Source organism: Amphiprion ocellaris, chromosome 15 (assembly GCF_022539595.1).
Source record: "Amphiprion ocellaris isolate individual 3 ecotype Okinawa chromosome 15, ASM2253959v1, whole genome shotgun sequence".
Lineage (NCBI taxonomy): Eukaryota > Metazoa > Chordata > Actinopteri > Pomacentridae > Amphiprion > Amphiprion ocellaris.
In genome coordinates this window covers 17,822,622-17,843,925 of record NC_072780.1, presented here as the reverse complement: position 1 = coordinate 17,843,925, position 21,304 = coordinate 17,822,622, and the positions used below count along the sequence as shown (strand labels likewise).

Sequence of the window (21,304 nt, the reverse complement as noted above, 5' to 3'; positions counted from 1 at the left end):
ATTAGATTACTCTGGAACTGATGCTCTTTCTCCGAGAGCACAAAAATGCAATGATGCATGTGTGGGTCCCCTGCAGTCAATTTTAGATTTAAGGATTGGTCCTGTTGGTTATCAACTGGGGATATTATAGAGCTGCGTGTCAAAAAGCAAGCACTCAAAGGTCTCCTGGGCATTCAAAACTAAGAGCAGCTCCAGTCTTGTAATTATCATTTTGATTATTCTTGTTTACATTCAACTTCTTCAGCAAATGCTTGCAAGCAGGCTGCAGAAAGATGCCGATGTGTTGGGTGGTGCTCCGTCAAGGCAGACGAATTTAGTGACTAATTTCCTAACTCGCTAACCAAAATAAAAGAACAAATAACTTAATTGTGACGACAGAGTGTCGCTGCATCCGGGTAAAGTTGATAAATGCACGCGTATTGTTGGGATTTACATTTCTGGATAATTTGCCAAATATTTTGCCTTTAGTGCCGTGTAGTCATTCATTTGTGTTTGAATTAACATTTAATATTTTTAGTGGGTACAGTACAACCGGAATCATAATGATAATTCGTGCTGCCTTTACGGTAGTGTCGGGTGAGGGGTCACAAATTGAGACAGACTCCACACATTTGCATACTCTATTTCCCCACTGCATAGCTGAAAGACAATATGACCCCGCATCGGCCACCCTCTGCTCGGTAGTTACCCGCCAGCCCCGGACCCAGGAGTTACTTTCCACAGCGGGGTGGGGTGGACCGACACTTTCTCCACAGTTTTAACTATCCGTGCTGTCCGTCCAGCCGGCTGCGGCTGTCTCTCTACAGCGACGGGAGGTAAGAGAGGGGCTCCGCGGTGGGACAATCCGCTGCTAGCTGCCAGCTAACTTAGCCAGCTAGCGAGCTAACTCGTTAGCAGCTGACCGCGTCCCAGCCCCTCGACCGAACACAGCAAATGTTTGCTTGCAGCCACGTAGAAACACAGAGGCTTCATAAATAGCAGCTCGTTTGAAATGCTGTCAGTGTAACGTTAAAGGTGCAAGTTTTAGGTAAGTTGTTGGCCGAGACAGGACAGATTGTACTGTCAGGTTAGCCGCACTCGATAATAGCCTTCCCTGTGTCCTTCAAAATAAAAGCATAATACATGTGCCTTATTTTAAGTAGTGGCGTTAAATAGAGCTTCAGTAAGTGATCGGCTAATCGATTAGTTTCTCAGCTCTGGACTTAACCTCCAATTATTTTGGTGATCAATTGGTTTAAGTAGTTGTTTAAGATAAATGTCTAAATTGTCAGGTTTCAGCTGGTTTATCTCCTCATTTATGACAGTAAACTAAACACCTTTGAATTGTGGAGAAAAAATGATGTTTGAGGATGTCATTTGGGGTTTTGTGCATCAAAATTTGGGTTTCAGCAACAAATCAATTGATTGATAAAATAACTGACAGATTATTACACAATTATTCCCTTATAGTCAGACTACACTGCAGAACAGAACCTGCACGGGTGTTTTCCCAATCTTTTGGGAAAACACCCATGTTTGTTTGTAGTTATGCAAGTGTGTGTTGTATGCACCAATCAAGGATGTAGAGATAATGTTTCTGTAAAATAGTTTTTGGTGAAATACTTGCATGGTGGTTGGGAGAGCTGGCAATAAAATTGGTTTCTCATTGAAGAAGAAACTAGTAGGGTTGCCTTAATCCACAATCCACATGATCAGTGTGGAGGGTAGTTACCCATGAGGTTGCTCCTGTTTCCTTCAGTGAAGGGGATTTTGAAAATGATAACATGCAGATAGTGGAAGGACAGGAGAAAGCTGCGCAAAATGTACAGCCAGTGCTCAGCAGCCTACATCAGGTGAGTCAGATTAAACGCTAAACAAGTGAAACAAATGCTTGCATCCTGTGCTGACATGAATTAAACACAAAGTGTAGTGTAATCTGACTCTTAAAATGTTGTTTGTACATCTTACTGGCAACAATTACATTAGAATATAAATATTTAAATGTAGTTTACCTATGCCACATATTTTATCTTTCCAGTTTTTAAAAGGTGGCAGTTTGCTGCATTTTATCAGTGTATATTTAGTATAGTTGGACACTGGAGTGCTAACTGGGCATAAAATTGAAACTGAAGAGTTTTAAGCTTTGTGGACTCAATGAGATTTCAAATTTTTTTTTATCCCTGATAATTTACAGAGTAGTAACAAATCAATTGGGAAAAACAAACCGTAAAGTGAAACATAGTAGCTGTAGCTATACAAATAGATGCAGATACATATATTATATGCAGTAAAGTATAACCCAGTTTACTCTTTTAATTAGAGGCGATGTGGTTGCTCCATCTGCTAATCCACTTAGTATAAGTGAAAGGCATTTTAATTGATTTTACGTCCAACATTTGTAAATCAATTATTTGCAAATGCCTGGTTTTAATCAAAGTTCTATCATAAGAACCATTCTGTCTGCTTCTTTTGAAATACAATCTAATGCAAATAGTGATGATGATTATTTTTGTGCTTCCAAACAGTGCATCCTAAGCATGCTACAGATTCTATTATTTTGAAGGCCGCCTGCATTGCTCGTGCTCAGTAATCCCAGACAGCAGTCGATGGAGTCTGGAGCTCAGGGGAACCAGCCACAGTTGACGGTGCTAGCTTAGCCAGCACAGCCTGCTAGCGAGTGATCTGCTGCTGTAGGTTTGCCAGCATGCTAATCGCGGCGGTTTAACCGCAACACACTGCAGCAAGTCTCCTGTCTGACTCCGTAGAGGTCCGGCCGAGCTGAACTCCTCTGAGCCATGCGACAGTGGTGTGTCCCCGCCGCGACCCCACGCACCGAGCCGCTCCCGGGGCGCCTGTCCGTGTCCCCCCCTCCGGCAGGTAAGATTCAGACGAACTGTTTAAGTCTTGTAGTTTGGCGCAGAAAAATCCCAGAAAGCCAGTGTGACTTAGATAACTGTTGTCCGCCCTGTAAACACACTGCATGTTAAACAGAATTCACTTCAAACATCCAGCAAGTTAACTTTCTCCAGTTTATCCATAAAGTACATTTGTATTTGAGAAATTGTTGTGTCTCCCCGCTAAATCCGGCATGCACCCCATCAAACATCAACTTTTTAAATTGTAGCTCACCTCTTTGTATTTTGTTGGAGTTATGTAACAATATTTGCAAAATGAACGTACTTATGCCAAGTTGAAAAGTGGGTTCTCAATATTTGTAAAGAAACAAGAAGTTCTATTGTCCCAAGAGTCCACCTTTCAAGGGTGCAAGGTCATGTCAGTTTGCTAGATTTCCTCACTGACTTTAATGCAATCTTCTCTCTGTGTAGTTTTTGGTGGAGGTTCAGATCTGACTCCCTGCAACCTTGCAGGACAGGCAGGTGTGTAAAGTAAAAGGATGGATGTATGTGACTCGGCCGAGGGGACCTGATGTTAGGTTATGTATGCCATGGTGATCTTACTTTAATTCCACCCTGGACAAATAGAGCAAGGTTAGCCCCAAGTGTCTGTGCCAAGTGTTTGAAAGGTTGCCAAAATTTTGTGTGACCCAGGGGTTCTTCAGAGGAGAATGCAGTCTCTCCTTTTTTTCCCCTAAGTACAATTTTATAAACCAATGTTTTGTTTATTTAGTTCTTTGATGTCAACATTTCCAACATAACCGAATCAGATTTGCATCTAAAGTGTTGTACCAAATATAAATGAACTCCTACAAAGTAAGTTAGTGTTTAGCTGCGCGTCTTTTTCTATTTCTGTTTTCATCTATTAATAATCCTTTCATCATTTATCAGTTTGTCTGCAGGTTCTGAAACAGTCTGCAACATATTATCTAAATTTAAGGCTGGTGCTGAGTAGAGATAAATATAGCAGTGTATATCTTGGTAAGACTTTGTGAAGTGTTGGGGTGCTGTTTATCTGGTGGGAAACCAACCCAGCCGTGCAGCTCTTTGGCGTATTAATAGGGTGACGGTTGGTTCCTCTTCACTTACAAATTTGGGCTTGTGTTTCATTCAGATCGCCAGTCTCAAATTCACCTTGATAAAACGTACACCCACCCACTCCCCCCACATTGTGTATGCAGATGCCAGGATGGAGTGCTGCGAGGTGGAGCCACGCTACACCATCGAACAGATCGACCTCCTGCAGCGCCTGCGTCTATCCGGCATGACCAAACCTCAGATCATCCACGCTTTGGAGTCTCTGGAGAGGCTCGACCCGGAACGCCGCCCGACCCACTGTGACTCTCACACCGCCCCGTCCACCAACACCCCCACCGCGGCCGCTCCAGCCCCGTCTTCGTCTTCATCCTCCTCCTCCTCGCTCTCCCTGGCCTCCGCCACCACGCAGACCTCTGGCCTGGACGGCGCTGCGCTGTCCCCCAGCAACAGCTACGAGGCCTCACCTCCGCCCCTCTATCCTCCCAGCGTGGCCGTTCAGCGGTCGTTCAGCTACGACATGATGGGGGAGGAGGAGTGGGACCTGGAGGAGAAGGTGGAGGAGTACATGAGGTGAGAAGGGGAGAGGGAGGATGGTGCTGCTGAGTGTTATCAGAGAGCCAGAGAGATAAATAAGCGCAGGCTGAAGATGAGTTGGGGAAAAAAAAAGACCAAAAGAATAGTAGAGACAAAGAGGGACTATTATAACATCAGATAATGACAGCTACTGTCCCCAGAGGTGCAGGCTTATTCTCCAGAATTTTAGTGGAGTTAATTCAGGTCAGGTGTTGAGGGATGGCTGAAAAAAGAGAAGCATCAGTGAATAAGGTTAGTCGGAGCAAAGGCTCGTGTTTTAACCACCGAGTAATGGTTCTTATGTCATAGTGGGGTTTTTTTGTGCTTTTACAGGAGAGACAGCAACCTGGTGAAAGAAGAGATCAAAACTTTCCTCAACAATCGCAGGATCTCTCAGGCCATCGTAGGCCAAGTTACAGGTACTCTGTTTTCTCTGCGAAGCTGTTATAAAGTCATTTATTAATTAATTCATTACTAATGGGTAGTTATAAACAGATCTGATGGGAATGGGTTGAGAATTCTGGGGAATCTCGCTGTTGGACTTAATTAGATTTCGGAGCCTTGATTCAAACATGATACAAAGCTAATTCTTGATTCAAGAAGACAAAATGGCCAACTGCTTAATGCCAAGACATTCAATATGAAACATAACCGGCTGCGAAGCTAATTTGTCATGATGAAGGACTCTGTCTCTGTCTGAACACAAAAATGCAGAGAAATGTGTGGAGGATTAAATGCAAGTTCATTTGTTACAGCTGTCTGCACCAAGTATAAAAAAAAACAAATCTAAAAAAATGAAATGAAGTTGTATATTACCGAGCACCAACACTGGCTGAGTGTCATGTTTTTTTTTGTAGAAACAGAAGATGTATCTTAAGTGTTCTGCTGTTTGAGGGGTAAGAAAAATGTCACCAGGAAGTAAAGAATACTGTTTGTTGCAGCACTCGGTCAGGGAATCCAGTCATTATCTACAAAGCTGCACTGGAGTTGGTTTCTGAACCTGGCCTAGATTGGTAGAACGTTTAGTAAAATGTTGCAGTGTGTGCATTAATTGGATGGTTAGTTTGTTCGCGCTTATTCTTTACAGACAACAGACTGATGGTGTACAGCGTCACTTTCGTCTTGCAATCATAATTATTAAATTATGGAATGAAAAAAAATGTGCAAAAGAAAGGCATACTAGATGTGAATAATATAACGATTGAAGATAAAAAACGCGTTTTGTATGCAAATATTTTTCATACCTCCACTCTAGCTCACTGTTACAAATATTTGCAAATGCAAATATGGTCCAACTTCTCAGTGTGGAAAAATTGCAGATTTTCTCTGCTCTCTTTTTTTATAATAAAGTACTTCACTTAAATCTATGCACTTACGAAAACTGTAGTTAAATTTTTCACATAGATTAAAAGATTAATCAGTTGATCATAAATAACAACGAATACAACCACCGCTCTTCAGTGATGAATGCAAGTGTGCTGAATGCAGGTGGCACACATGTATTAGCTTTGACTAATTATGCAACACTTCTGGTACAGCACTGTTTGATACTCTACTCTATCACAAAACAGTTGAATCTAACTATTAGTGACTCGATTAATTGACAAGAATTGCATAAATTATCAATGATTTTATTATTCTTTTCCTGCTCTGTGACAGTAACCTGTGTGTTGTGGACCAAACACGACATTTCAGGATGGCATCTTGGGTTTTTGGGAAAAAACTGACAGTTTTCACCTTTTTTGGATTATTCGACAATAAAAATAGGCAGTTCCAGCTTTACTGGTAGGACTGGAATCCAATGAAACATAATTCATTATTCTAGGGGGCATGGTTTTGCGTTACAAGTGTTTTTCTTGAGTCAGAATATGCTACACAGGGTCTGCTTATTACTCCGCCAAGGAACGGCGGAGTTATGCGATGATTGGCGTAGTTTGTCTGTCTGTTTGTCGGTCTTTCTACAACATTACTCAAAAACGACCTAATGGATTTGGATGAAATTTTCAGGCAAGGTCAGAAATGTCACAAGGACCAAGTGATTAGATTTTGAGGGTGATGCGGTTTATAGTCTGGATTCACAGATTTGTTACAGATTTCTGTATCATTGCAAGATAGCGGCAAGGCGTCACTGTAACTATGACAACAAGTGAACACTACATCAGCTGCCTGCTGAGGATCACATGATTGCAATTGTGCTACAAATCGACCGCTGTGGACTTACCTACACTTATCATGACTTATCCATCAGAAATGATGCAAGGAACAATTGATAAAATTGTGGGGATGTTTCTGAGTCCCATCAATTCCCGCTGCCCGCTACATTTTTAGGTCACGGGATTTGGTATCCGCACATAACATACACATGTATAACACACACCTGTGCTCAACACAAGATCATTTTGTTTGTGAGTACATCTATATTAAATGGCCACATTCTATGGTGCCGTGATTTCTGCCACAATTTTTTTCAAGATTTCAACTGTTGGAAATGATCCGACTGAGCAGCCTTGGTGGAGCACTGTGCTCTCTGAGTGCTTTTCTTGTTATGACTGTGTCATAGATACCATTATTCAAAGATATTTACAGTATACACAAGCATCTACATGTATCTTTGTGCATGCATGCCTGTATATATTTATATCTAAAATGCATTAGTATAAGATGCTGTAGCTGAGCAATGCCTGGCATGAGCACTGTCCATCCATTACCTGAACTCTCTTTCCTGTAGAGGGTCACGGGGCCTGGAGGCTCTCCCAGCTGACATTGGATGAGATGCAGAATATGCCCAGGACAAGTTGCCAGTCCATCATAGGGCATGAATATTGGATGCGATTTAAATTTTTTTGTATTACAGCTGCATTCTGTGATTGTACGTGGTTTTTATGCTTGTGAATAAGAAATTGTTCTACTATTGTTATTTTTAACTTATTTCATAAACGTAGTTTTTTTGAGAGTTTTTAATGTTTGGCTGTGTTTATCTGTGTTCAGGGTTGGTTAGAGGAAAATGGACATTAAGTAGGGGTGGAGGGGGAGTCAGTTCAACCTTCAGACAAAATTTATTAAGCCGATTTAGAGACCAAGGCTGACAGATAAAATAACAGATATGTAATTGTAGTTGCAGTCACTGACATTGTATTTGTCACATCATACAACACATACTAAAATGGTAGAACAACCCTTTTATTTCATAAATAAAATATAAGGGTCTTCAGGTAGAAAATTAACTCCTAGGCCAGACATGTTTTTCAAGTAAAGCCTCTTAAAGGATTTGCCCTAAAAATATTTATGTTTCTATTTGTATTGCATTAAAGCAGAAGGGCTTGTGCTGCACTTAACACTCAGCAGCAAGTTCACATCAGTAAACTTTTTTCCACCCCTCCCATGAAATTGTATTGCGCTAAGTCACATGCTCTTAATTAAACTATTGATGTTGGGATGGCTTCATTAGCTTAACAGAAGTTTTCCAGAGCTGGAACGCAGCCGATCTGAACAGTACCGATGCTGCCGGTGCACCACGAGATAAATCAGTGTCTTCAATGTGTTAAAATAACATGTCTCACCTCGTGCACGCAGGCATCAGCCAGAGCTACATCTCCCAGTGGTTGCTGCAGCAAGGCCTGGAGATGAGCGACTCCAAACGCAGAGCTTTCTACCGCTGGTACCTGCTGGAGAGGAATAACCCAGGTGAGATGCAGGGCTGTCATGGTTAGGATGAGCTTTATGAGTCAGATCCAGTGCAAGATTCGACTTTTACGCAGCAAAAGGAGTGAGATATAGATCCTTAGAGTGCTAATAGATGGAAACAATAATTATGACAGAGTGCAGATTAGCGCCTTGAAGTTGAATGTCAGGTTAATGATGATAGATTATAGATTAGATAATGTGGGGCTTGTATTAAAAATGGGATAATATGTCTTGTGTTTGGTGAATGTGAACCGCTGCTTGCTAACCCTTCGCCGTCCATCCTCCTCTTTACCCCCATCCTCCTGCATGGTAAACGTACACACCTCTAATTCCTAACTCCAACCTGGTCCTACAGGGCTGCGAGGTCAAGGAAGGACACAAGACAAATCTATAATTTCAGAGGAAAGACAAATGATAAAGGTAGCCCCGTCACAGGAGATTCTAATCAATAATATTAAGGCTTCTGGTTTGGAAATGAAACTTTAGTGGGTGAGTGCGGTTTGTCTGTTCAGGCTAAAGTAACAGCTTAGGTTGGTGCTGACCTCTCCATGTCCTAGGATTCAGGGATAGAGCTACTTAAAAAGTTCAGCATGTATTCAAAACAGCTACAACATAAAAAATAAGTGGCTGCTCAAGATGCTCACAGCTTTTATAGATTTGTGTCAAACAGCATGCATTCTCTGTAAATCTTGTTAGAAAGTCACATTTTTACATCATTAGTCAATGAAATAAACAAAGCTGCTCCTGGACCATCTGCTGTCCCTGCTGTCTCCCTTCATCTTAATCCTTTATTTTTCTCCCACCGACCCACCCAGCCTTTGCTTTAGCTCCTGTGTAGTTCTCAGCCCTGATGCTGGAGGTACTCTGGTGCTGGTTTTCATTCCTACATGGCTAACAAACAGGCTATTAACAGTGATACTAACAATAATCACTTTTCTGCAATGTTTCCAACCTGAAGTGGCCTCAGTGCTTTGCTTCTTGCATAGACTCCTATTGACCTGCCCATTATTAAGCTCAAAAGAAGCAGTGTTGTCAAATTGACTTGCAATTGGAAATACACTGAAATAATTTACAAAGCATACATTTGTTGTCAATTTACCAAGGCAGGTCTACAGGAGTGTGTCATTTAATCCAGAGACACAGACATAAATGTAAACTATCAGCCTCCAGTTATTGCCACAACTGGTGTCTTTTAGCTAATCCATGGCTGTGGCCTGCCTGACTATTGGTTTTGTCCCGACTGAAGGGCTGAGATGGAGTGAAAGCCAGCACAGCGTGAGCCCCATGCCCAGGGCCAGGGGAGGGGACAGAGACGGGACGGTAGCTGGGGCAAGTGGCAGCCTCCCCAACATCCTCCCCAACCCCAACACCAACCTCAACCCCAACCCATCGTGGAGCAGGCAGAGAGAGCTGCTGATGCACTTGCTGCCGTGGTACACTGCTGCAGCTGCAGCTGCCCAGGCCCAGCCAGGTAACCTCCCTGCCCCGGCCTCAGCGGCTTGCCACAGGAAACGCATCCGCTGGCCTGCATGACAATCATCCTGCGCCAGCACTGTCAGCTTGGGATGCATTTCGGCCATCTCAAATGGCAGAGCTAAACTAGAGGATTGTGGCCCTGATGCTAAAATGAAGCAGCTCCGTTCTGTGGAAATCCTCTTGGCTTTGCCATTGTATGAGCAGGCCGTCAATGCAGCTATGTGTCCGTTCAAACATGTCTTGGTTAAAGTGTGGGAGTGTGCACATTTGTAAACTAAAAGCTGGGGTGGCTTCAGTCAGCATCATCAAGCCTGTAGGGAACACTGTCACCGCCGTTTGCTACAGTAGCCAAGAAGCTCATGGAGTTACAGTGATTTAGTGTCAGTTTCAGTCAAAACATAAAAGGATTTGTAACTTTCTATTGATTAATCCATTCAGCAATCTGACATCCAACTCACATTTAGTCAATGAATTATAGTGTTCGGGTTTTTTTTGATGTACTGCAAGGAAGTACTGAAACATCATGATATAATAATAAATCATTCTGTGTTCTATCATATCTACTGTTTTTCCATCATGTTTTGGATGGTGTGACTGTGAATCGGGTTGAATTGCATTGTGTGTGATATTAAACAGTGTTTTAAACAGAATGTGATGAAACCCATAAAAACTTTGAAAAAGTTACTTACAGCAGTCAGTTTTAGCTCTTTGCATTCTCTTAATTAGACTGTTGTTAATGTTTTTTCTGACATGTTACAGTTTAGCCGTTTGTGTTGATCTTCCAAGTTCACATTCACCTTCCGTTCAGCCGATGCGACAGGAAGCACTGTCTTTGCGTAACTTCGTAACAGGTAAATTGTTGCTTGTTCTCTCTCCTTCAGGTGCCACCTTGTCAATGCGTTCTTTGGTGAAGGAGGAACCTGACTGGAGGACAGGGATCATGGCTGGTGATCGAGCAGGGATAGTGGGCGGTCCTCTGAGGCTGCGTAGAGGAAGCAGGTTCACCTGGAGGAAGGAGTGCCAATCAATTATGGAGAGGTGAGCAAGTTGTAAATCAGACTTGTTTTAAAAAAAGAAAGGAGACACACTGTACATGCTACATTATGTTCATGTGAGAAAACAGACGAGATATTCTGACCACCGAAACAGCTAGTCTATCAAGATGTGGACTTCACAGACCTCGAAAGGTGTCCTGTGGTGTCAGGCGCCAAGATGTCAGCAGCAAATACTGTAAGTCGTAGAAGCTGTGAGTTGGTACCACATCTCTGTGTCACTGTCACCACTGCTGACCCTACAAGCCTTACTGTTGCTGGGTAACAGTTTGGCCCCCGTCAAGTCACCCCAGTCTTTTCATCTACCTGTTTGTCCCTCTTCCAAAACCACGAGACTACAAAAAAGTTAGTTTGGCACTGAGCTATGAAAAGAACTCATGAAGGTCAGTCAAGGTCTGCTGAAAACTTTAAAGTGCCTGATGGCTCCAGGTGAGTTTTAACATGTCAGTATTTGAATAGTTGGAGCATGAATACTGCATTGCTTGAGGTGATTTTTCAATTTTAATAACCTTGCTAGCATTAATGCCCTTTACTGCCTAACTGCTGACTTCCTGCTTTTGTTGCAGAGCAGAACCAGTCGAGTTTATGATGTCATTTTTTTGTCATTAGGTGTATTGTAATGCTGCTTCTCTGTAACATATTTGTACCAGACAGTGTTCTCAGTAACCCAGAAGGATGCTGAGAAATGACGAGTACAGTCCTACCCACTGTGTGCAATTGATTTCTCTATTACATGGTTGCTTTAAGTATAGGGAGCAGTCTGGGCACTCACAGTAATAAGACCACACAGACAACACTCACCAGCAGCGTCCCGGGATTACGCAATTCCACTGCAGTGCTGATCCGTATGAGCTAGTTTAGACCCAAGGACGATACAGTAGAGGTGAAGATGATGTGGAGTGTGTATGTGTTTGTGTGTGTGTGTTTGTGTGTTAGAGAGAGACAGGATAGGGCAACTCGGAGGGTGAGAGGATAAGAGGGCTGGAGGAAATTGATCCCTGCGTGTTTTGTAATGTGAGATAATGATTCTTTTTCAGCCGTGGAGGGACTGAGGGAAAAAAGCAAGACACGAGTGAAGCAAATTTACAGAGAAGAGAGGGGGGAAATGGTTACTTTGATCTTCACCTAGATTAATACATTTCAGCTTTTTGCAGAGAATGTTCATACTTAAAGGCCTAAGAAGAGATTTGAGTATTCAAAGCTTGAATTGCAGAAATTAATCCACTTAATGCATCCATTAATCTGTTCTTTACCAGCGAGGACCCTGATGCTCTTCTCTATGTAAATATTGCCCTTATTCTTCTGCGGTTCAATACAAAGACTAGAAGTTGATGAGGTGTAAAATTAAGGTGTAACTAGCTCTGCTCTGACTGGTGCTATCTCCTAATAAATGTGGAGCCCGTGATACAATATGATTTAACCGTTTTCAGCAATGTGTGCGTTATCTCTTACAGTTTCTTCATGGAGAACCAGTATCCAGATGAGGCAAAGCGAGAGGAGATTGCCAACGCCTGTAACTCCGTCATCCAGAAACCAGGTATCGGGAAGCGTCTTTTTCACGACATCAAAAGCTGGTTCCTGTCAGAAAAGTCTGAGGGCAGCTGTTCAGAATAGCTCAGAAAAAGCACTCTTTAAATTGGAATGTCATTCTACTATACAATATAATTGATCTAGTTAAAAAAAGACATTTTTTTCAGTTATCTATGAGGTGATAATGCTAAGTCTATTATTTACAGCTTCTCAGGTTAAAAAACATTCTGCTTTACCTGGCTTCATATCATTCTCCACTGCACAAGTATGGGAATCCTTAGGATGAGCTTGTTTTCTGCTTTTTAGTGAAATAAAAAAAAGAATAATTTCATCTAAGTCACAAGTATAGACAAACACAATGTGATTAAGCTAACAAACAAAAAACTGTAATCATTAGTGTTCTTGCTGAACACACCGATTAAACATTCTGCTTGGAAAAGCAAATGAACACTTGGATTCACCTCAAACAAGCATTTCTTTCAGCTGTAAATCAGACGTGCAGAACTTTCAGGAGGAATATTGGGCATTCTCACAGAAGTGAGCTCAGCCATGTAGTCAGAATGATTAGGACTTTAAACTTGGACACAGACACTGCTTAATTCATACTACAATTTTAGGGCACAGTCTGCTGCACTGACATGTAAAAAAACAAAAACACATTGTTCCTGTGGATGTTTCTGAAAGGTCAGCTGTGACATTGCATTTTTTTAACTGCAGGATCCGCCATAGGTGCTAGTTCCAGACTGAGCTCTCAAACCGTCAGTGACTGTTCTTGAGCGGTGCCAAGCCGGCAACCAGAGTTTGTTGCCTTTCTGTCCCAAGTGCAGTGGGAGGACATAGCACAGAATTGGGAGAATTTGGAACTTCCCGCTGTGTTTGGACGCTGTTGACGAAAAGCAGCTACAAATCAAAGCAGTCCACCCGCGACTACTACAATTATCACTCTTTAATTTTAGAATTATAACACCAAGCAATGATGAATTTTAAAGTTGTGGATAACAGCGACTCTCTTCGCAAAGCCTCACCTGAAAGCAAACATCTGTCTAAGCTCAAGGACAGTCAGTGTACTTCAAATGTGTACAGTCCATGTAGACACACATTTTTATCCACACGTGGACGTCCACAGTGGGAGCTGTGTGGACCCTCAAGAAATATGCCAGACGGCCCCTCACTGACATGCGAATGCTTCTCTGCTGGATTAAGGTCTAGACTGTGACTGGGTCACCTCAAAATATGGAATGGTTCTGTAGTAGATTTACTTCCATGTTTATGGTCTTTGTCCTGTTGTGTAACCCAGTTTCTGTTGAATTTCACCAGAACAACCACCAGATATTGTTCTGTAAGATACATTTATAAACTCTGGCATTCCCTTTTTACAACGTATTAGTTCTCCCCAAATAATTCAGCCTCTGTTTGATTAGTTCACCAAACATTTTCCCAGTACCATTGTGAAGTGTCAGGGTGCTCTTTGGCAAACATCAGGTGTGCAATAAGGGGTTTTTGGAGTACAGAAGTTTCCTCTGTGGTATCCTGCATTGACACATGCTGCATGCAACCTTCCACCGTGATTTGCATATGATTCAGGAAAAGAAAAGTTCACCAGATCCAATGATTCCTGCAAGCCTTCAGTTGTTACTCTGGGCTTCTGTTGTATTACACTGAGCAGTAAATCATCAGCAGCAAATTATCTTAGCCGGGTGCCCACTTTTAGGGAGAGAATAGGGCAAATGGTTTTTAGAAAATATGTAACTGCCATTTTACTAAATGACATTGTGATTTGATTTGAAATATTTTTTGCAAAATCAAGCTTCAGTTCAGTATGCATTGTGTAATAGATGTAAAACGTGATGGATTTTTGGCACATGAAACATGATGATGATGGCATAAATTTGTAAAACTATTGACATGACAGTTGAAAACCTGCATCAAATGCACTGCATAATACATGTCTGAATAGCAGCCTTTTGCTAACTGCTTTGCTTCAGATCATGATTTTGATTTGAAATCAATTAATCGTTTAGTCCTACTGCCTGACAGTAGATCGTCTCCATGTATGGACAGTTCTGTCTATATGGGTCATTGTGGACTGATAAAAAGTCAATCAATTTGTGATTACATGGGAACCCTTTCCAGCTTCATAGAAAACAAGTCTTAATGGAAAGTCCTGTTGGGTTCTTTTTTTCAATCACATTAGCAGCTGCTTCTTGTAAATAACAAGCTCAAATCGTTTTTTGTTTTATTTTTCAAAATGACTCCTCTAATCAAGTTTTATTCCTTGGACTCCAGAGAGACCTAGAGGCTGAAAGTATGTCTAAAGAGTACTGCAAATTCCTGAATCTACTGCAGTACTTAACTGTATTTTGGGCATCATGGTTGTCTGTTTTATTTTTTTCATCTTCCAGGTTGTAAACTGTCAGAGTTTGAGCGTGTGACGGCGCTGAAGGTGTACAACTGGTTCGCTAATCGTCGAAAGGAGATGAAGAGAAGAGCGAATATAGGTGTGGTCCTGTTAACTTGCTAAAGTAGAAGAGGCTTTTGGGGGTTTTTTTCTCTCTCTCCTGACAGTCAACAATTTACATGCACATTTGTATTTACTCAAACTCTGCTTTCCTCTCTGACACAACCAGAAGCTGCCATTCTGGAAAGCCATGGAATTGAGGTGCCAAGTCCAAGCTGCCACTCAAACGGTGAAGAGGGAGAGATGCAAGAGTTTGCAGATCAGGTGAATCATCGATTCTCAGAGCAAGTAAGTCAACAGCGTCTGCTGTAAAAGAAGCTAAAACAGAGAACTGGTAGTGAGACCTGTAGGACTTAACTAATGCTGCTGTAATAACTGTTTATTCAAACAGTCTATAGCACACAGAGTTACAGCTGTAGATGGCTTTAGATGGTTTGAAAAAAACTCAACTGTTTGAAATATTTGAACAAACGTGTTGTTGCTCTGGTAGTTGGACTGATGCTCTTCAAATGATAGACGTTTTCACTTGTCATAGAGGGATTTATAATGATTGCTTTCTACTTTGTGGGTTTGAGTAGATGGATCATTAATACTGAAGACAAAGTGTAACAACACAACTTGCACTTTTTAAACTGCGCACACACAGAAACACATACATGCACACACAGTAGCAGCCCAACATAGTGCATCAGCTGGCCAGTACAGTTCATAGAAGCAGCATACAGTGTCAAGATGGACCTACCTACTTCTAATGGAAGAGTTAACCCTCTTAACCAAAAACCTGCCAGTGGGTTTGAAAGGCATGCTGTTTTTTAAGAATAATCTGCAAAGATACACCATTGATCAGAGTCTTTTCGAGAGTCTTTGATCAATTCATGTTTGACTTTGGTTTCATCGGGTAAACAAAGAAACCAAAGCCAAAAAACTAAATATTTAATCAAATCATTTTATTTCTACACGTCTCATTTACAAATTAGATTTTTTTTGGCAGTAATCTCATTCTGTATAACAAAAACAAAAGCACTTAACAGTGCACAGTCACATGGCACAAATTCAAGGACCTTTTGGTTGACCTGGGCTGACCTGCACGCTGTGCCTACAATTAAAAATGTAGGTAGAAAAATAGTTACAGTATGTAGAGACAGTTTTTTGTTTGGTCACATCTGGGTTGATGTTTCCATCTGTTAGAAAAATGCTCTACATGTTGATTACAGGTTTTTCTTTTTTTTTTTTTCTAAACAAATAAAGAAATTTAGTTTTATCTTTTTTTCCTAAATTATGGAAAAAGCCGTTTTTGAGGTGCAACAGTAAAAAACTCCTAGAAACTGTTGAGGGAATTAAACAAGCAAATGACCACAGCAAAATGATTGTTCCAAGACCAGCTAAATCGCTACAAGTTCATTCTTTCAGGCTACATGTTAACATTTAATACCAGCTCATTTTACATTAACTTACTCAGGTTGGACCAAATTCCTGGGAATACTACAAGCCCTTGTGCAAACATTGCACCTTTTTGAGCTTTGCATCCCACGTGATCAGCATAGGAATGAAACACTTATAGTTACTGTGTTCACATAAAATCAGTGCTCAATCCATTTTTGAAAAATAAAATGTTAATTACTTTTTTTGCGTACACTTATCTCGTGAGTTAAATTGTATTATAATTTTCCAAAAAGTCTGAAATACTGTTTCAATATAAACAGAAAGGGTGATGGTGACGATGGAGGAGCTGAGGTCAGTAAAGTTAAGCAAGTAGCATAATGTAGTGATGCATTAGTGTTGATAGTTGTTATACGTACGTTCAATAAAAACAGCATAAGTAATTTAGTGCTACAGGAGCCTCTAGAGCCCTTTAGGTGTCAAAAGCTCTCGGGAAATTTAGCACACACGCACACACACACACACACACACACACACACACGGTGAATGTGAATAAACCTGTCTGTATTGATTTTAAGGTTGTTTATGTATTTCCGTCAGTGACACACGTAAATACAGGTCACAAAGCAGTGGATATGTGCAGAAAATCCCAATTGAATCTCTGAATTAGGCATTCCAGTGAGGCATCTGTGTTGATAACCTTTAAGTGGGTCTATTAGCTGTAACCACACTTAGAAGTAGTCATGTTTTTGTTGATGATCAGTTCACGTTTTGCTTCAAATTGTCTGCCAGTAATGTCACAGGCTTCAGTGTAGATGATGTGATTTAGTCAAGTCATAGGTAGGTAGTAACGTTGTGTCTGCACAGAAAACGTGTCATGTTTATCAGTCATCCACATCAGGCACATCTGTTGAAATGAGTAAGGTTCTAGTTTAATCAAACCACCTGTCTACACCGGTAGAATTACGACCTTTTTTTACTGACAAATGGTGCGAGTAGAGCTTTATTTTTATGCTATAGATACAGTGATTGTGTATTGGGCACTCAACACTCCCAAAACACAGAAAACCTACAGTTCTGAACTGTTTCTGATCACTTCATGTCTAAACACAGACTGGGCTGCTGCTGCTTTGCTGAATTGCTACGCTGCCCATGTAGACATGGTGTAACAGCCAGAGTTTACTACACTTTACAAATTGCTGGAAGTCACTGGTGCAGCAGCAGAAACTGGAGCCAGCTGTTAGCTGGTCACAGCAGGCAGCAGGACATGGATACAGTCAGTGAAGCTTCGACAGCCGCTTCACTGACCCTAACAAGCTGACCGAGGCAACAACTGCTAGTGGGGACCTTTAGACTGATAGGAGCTCTGTGAGGACTGAAACCATCCAAGCTGCTATATTGGCAAAAGGCCCCCTTTATACCAACAGGATGTGTCTAATAGAAAACTATACTGTTTTACTTTTTCACAGGAAGACGCATCTTCCCAGAGAATTGTTGAACAAGATCCCTCCTCTTTGGCTGCTACAGAGGTGGCGGCCCTGCCTAGCCCCAGTCCTCAGGTCCTGGAACAAAAAGACGAGGATTCAAAAAGGGAGACTGTGGATGAAGAGTGACTGAAGTCAAGAGAGTCTGGATCATCATATTTGAATTTTAATCAGATGAAACAGGAAAACAAGAAGTTTCTCTCACTCCACCCATGTAGGGCCTTTCAGGCCTATGACACCCAGAAATCAAAAGAAGGAGGGTGCTGAAGCTTGCTGAGGTGCCTCAGGTGGTAAGGAGGCCACTGTATTTATCAACAGTAATCCTGCTTATATTAACGGCAATATACAGTATATATAAATATGTATCAATATATAGTGCATTCCAAGATGGTATTAAAAAGCCTAAATTCCTTAGAGGGAGAATTATGTAAAGGATACCTCGCCCATTTTAAGCTAAGCCTTTTCTGCTTTCTTTGCTCCATGCCTTCGTTTAGCTTTTTCAAAGGGTGGCTGTTTAGTGGACATGAATGTGCTGAGCCTGCAGGTCAGGTGCGTTTGGGTGCGGGGATAAAGTGTGGCATCAAGGATCTAGCTTGTGGTGAAACAAATGCCCTCTGCTTGCTTGAATGTCTCTGACCCCATCTGGTTCATAAGACTCTAACCTCAATCAGTCGATTGATTAAATCAATCGCTCAATCAGCGAGTGCTGTCGCCATCAAATCCGCAAAGCCCTGAGGGTCAACTGGAATCTCAGGTAATCCCAAAAATCATGGATAATGACAGTGAAGAATTGCACCAGGTTTCTTTTTGTGTCTTAACACATGCTTCATTTTCTTCATCTTAACTGTGTTTAACCAAAACAGAACGTGTTATTTATACCTTTTTATATTAGCCAAACAAGCCTAGGACAAATATCATAGTCTCTTTGTCATCTGTCTTCTTTGTTATACTGAATGCTGCTGTTTGGTCATTTTTGTAGTCTACCGTCATTTCAAAGTGTCTCAAACCTCAGCCAGTGAAGCTAGACTAGTTTCATAAAGTCTACTCAGATATTTTTCTTTTTTTTTTTTTATCGTTTGAAAGAACGCTAAAACAAATGTGATCAAAAATCATTATGTGTTAGGTTAAATGCTACGAGCACCTTCTCTCCTGTTGGGATAAGCTGAAGCTTAAGCTCATGTCAGTTTGTAAGACTGCGAAACTGCACTTCAAAGTGGATCTCACTATAATTGAAAGAGGGGAACTTTCGAGACTGTACCTGCATTTGGGCCTCAACATGTACATAACCCATAACGCAGAAAATATACACGTCTATGGGTGCTTTCCTTCAAATTACATTAGCAGTATATAGAAACTGTTATTTGTCAAACTTGAAATATGAATAGCTGACTTAAACGTTGCATTACGTAGTCCCTTATATCGACGGGCCCAAGGCCTCGGGAGTTACCTCCTAAATGTTCATATAATGAACAAAGACGCTTGTTCTCAAATGACCCCTAACAGGGCGTTACCATGTTACCTCCTAATGCCAAAGCTATGCCAAGGTAGAGAAGAGCTACAGAGCAAACTGTGCTTACAGGAACAGATTGTGACAGTCACAACACTATAGATATTCAGTACGTAATAGATGTTTATTTGCTCAGTACAACACTAGCCAACTCTAGCTTACCTCAGAAGATGAATGTGTTAGGCTAACTGTCGTAAAACACTGACAGCAGCCGTCATTGTGACTGTTTATGACATGGACAGTGTTATGTAGCATTTATGACGGTGGGGTTTGCCCTGTGTTGTTAACATATACTCACCTCAGACAGTTGTCTCGTCCGGCTTTGGACAGGAACCCCCAAAGCTGCACGCAGTTTCTGATTATTATGCTCCTCTATCTGCTTTTATCTGACAAGGGAAAACAGTAACAAAAATAAAATTGTACACAATCAGTGGGATATGTCTGTTTATTTTGACTGTCTTAAGGTTTGGTCTTGGGGATAGAAAGTGTTAAAATTCATCATTCATTGTCAGTTTCATTACTGAAACAGGTTAGAGTCTCACCTTGTCAGCAGACACCAAGCATGACCGATTTTTTTCAAGCAATAAATTATCAATAATAATTATTCCTGTTTAATTCAATGCTAGACTGAATGTTAAAATGTTCTCTAATGTATTCAGTGCAGGTGTCAGGAGAAGTGCCAGAACTGAGAGATAGTATCTACCTCAGCAGAAGCTCAGGGTCACTGAAGATGATGTTGGCTGATAACTGAAAGGTAGCTGAACATCAAGGTGAGCTATTCTGTACTTTTGAAGTATTCACTGCTAATATGTGAATGCTAATATCCCATTAAAACTTCCTATTGTACAAATATTAGTTGAAACTATCTGGCATGAAAGTATTGGCTTACAAAGAGCATTGGAAATGTAGGGAATTTTAGTTTGAACACAATCTGGGCATAAAATGACAAGTGATAAATGTAGGTAAGATGTTATGTTAGAAATGCTGATACATCTTAACTGTTTCCATGTTTGTTTTTCTTTTATTCTTAATTTTGCCATGTCCAAAATGATTCTTTCCGTTTTTCAGTACTCAGTGGTAAAACCATTATATACCTCCACAGCCATCAAACGGTTCCTATAATTGCGTACGAGTTTTCTTCATGTCTCTAGTGGGATTCTGTTCCACTCCTCTTTTGATGATCTCCTGGTCTTTGAGGTCGGAACGCTTCCCTTCCATCACTCTGGTTTTCAGTTCCCTCCACAGATACTCAAAGGGGTTCATGTCAGGACTCCAAACTGCTCATATTATTGTCTGTTAAACACAGCTTGACCATTTTGCTGTATATTTCAGATCATTGTCTTGTTGGAAGGCCGACCACTCCTCAAGTCCAGGTTTTTCTGTCCACAGAACTGATGATCGAAGCTTCCTTCTTTATTCAGAAGAACTTTTACAAAGGCTAGACAAGCTTTTGTGCGTCTGTCTTGCAGAAACCCAGTCCTTTTCAGTGTTTGAACTGCTCCGATCCATCAGGAAGGTCTTGTTGGTGATCCTCCAATTCTTTCTGGCCTTTCACACTGCATTATTGACTGTGCAGGGTCACCTTTGGCTTCCTACCACACTCGTTCAGATTTTTAAGTGTGGAATTCCTTATACTTAATTCACTACTCGTTACTCATTCACACTATTAGCAAGGCACCACGTGTTCCCCTTCCCAAATGTCTATGTTTTCAACGTCAAAGACACCTAACATTGCAGAAATGTGACCAAACTGCAGCTACATTTCTGCGTTTTTACACAGCGGGAGTAACTCACCTCTCACCACAAGATGGCAACATTGTCACTCATCTACACATAGAATAAATGTGGTTTAAGCAGGAATAAAAGTTAATGCAGCTTGGGAAAAAAAAGTGGAAAATCATTACGGAGCCCATGAGCTCAGCTGTTTTTTAAATTGGAACTGAGGCAAATATGTATACAAATTGTTGCTGTGATATGCTGACCAGTGGTCCAGACTGAATGGTAAAAAGATGCTGAGCTAATGAAAGAGGCAGCTTTAAATACAGCAAATATATAAAGGCAGTTGCAGGAACCAGTGAGTATTAATCGGTGCCTGATTCATGCAATGAGATTACACTGTAAATTGCAGACTGCAGTGTTACATAGGATTAATATAAATGATATTGTGTCAGCTGATTGAGGTAATGACGTGTTCAAAAAGGAGCAGTCTGAGACAAACATGCTCATCACATGACATTCTAATAACTTTT

General features: G+C 41.2%; 1 protein-coding gene across 5 annotated transcripts; it reads left to right on the top strand.

The window, feature by feature from the left end:
• The first annotated feature begins 567 nt into the window (after positions 1-567).
• On the top strand, positions 568-19,485 carry zgc:91944 (uncharacterized protein LOC436941 homolog). 5 transcript variants are annotated; one of them, XM_035945253.2, is made up of 12 exons: positions 568-815; positions 2,745-2,856; positions 3,306-3,356; positions 4,055-4,481; positions 4,818-4,903; positions 8,058-8,168; positions 9,415-9,639; positions 10,526-10,682; positions 12,151-12,233; positions 14,629-14,724; positions 14,854-14,972; positions 17,534-19,485. In XM_035945253.2, the coding sequence occupies exons 2-12, from the start codon at positions 2,775-2,777 to the stop codon at positions 17,675-17,677; spliced, it is 1,581 nt and encodes a 526-aa protein (XP_035801146.2). In that variant the 5' UTR covers positions 568-815; positions 2,745-2,774; the 3' UTR covers positions 17,678-19,485. The 5 variants fall into 5 exon arrangements, with proteins under 5 accessions (XP_035801146.2, XP_035801147.2, XP_035801152.1 ...); XM_035945254.2 differs by having other exon boundaries at positions 2,505-2,856; XM_035945259.2 differs by lacking the exon at positions 9,415-9,639.
• The last annotated feature ends 1,819 nt before the right edge of the window (positions 19,486-21,304 follow it).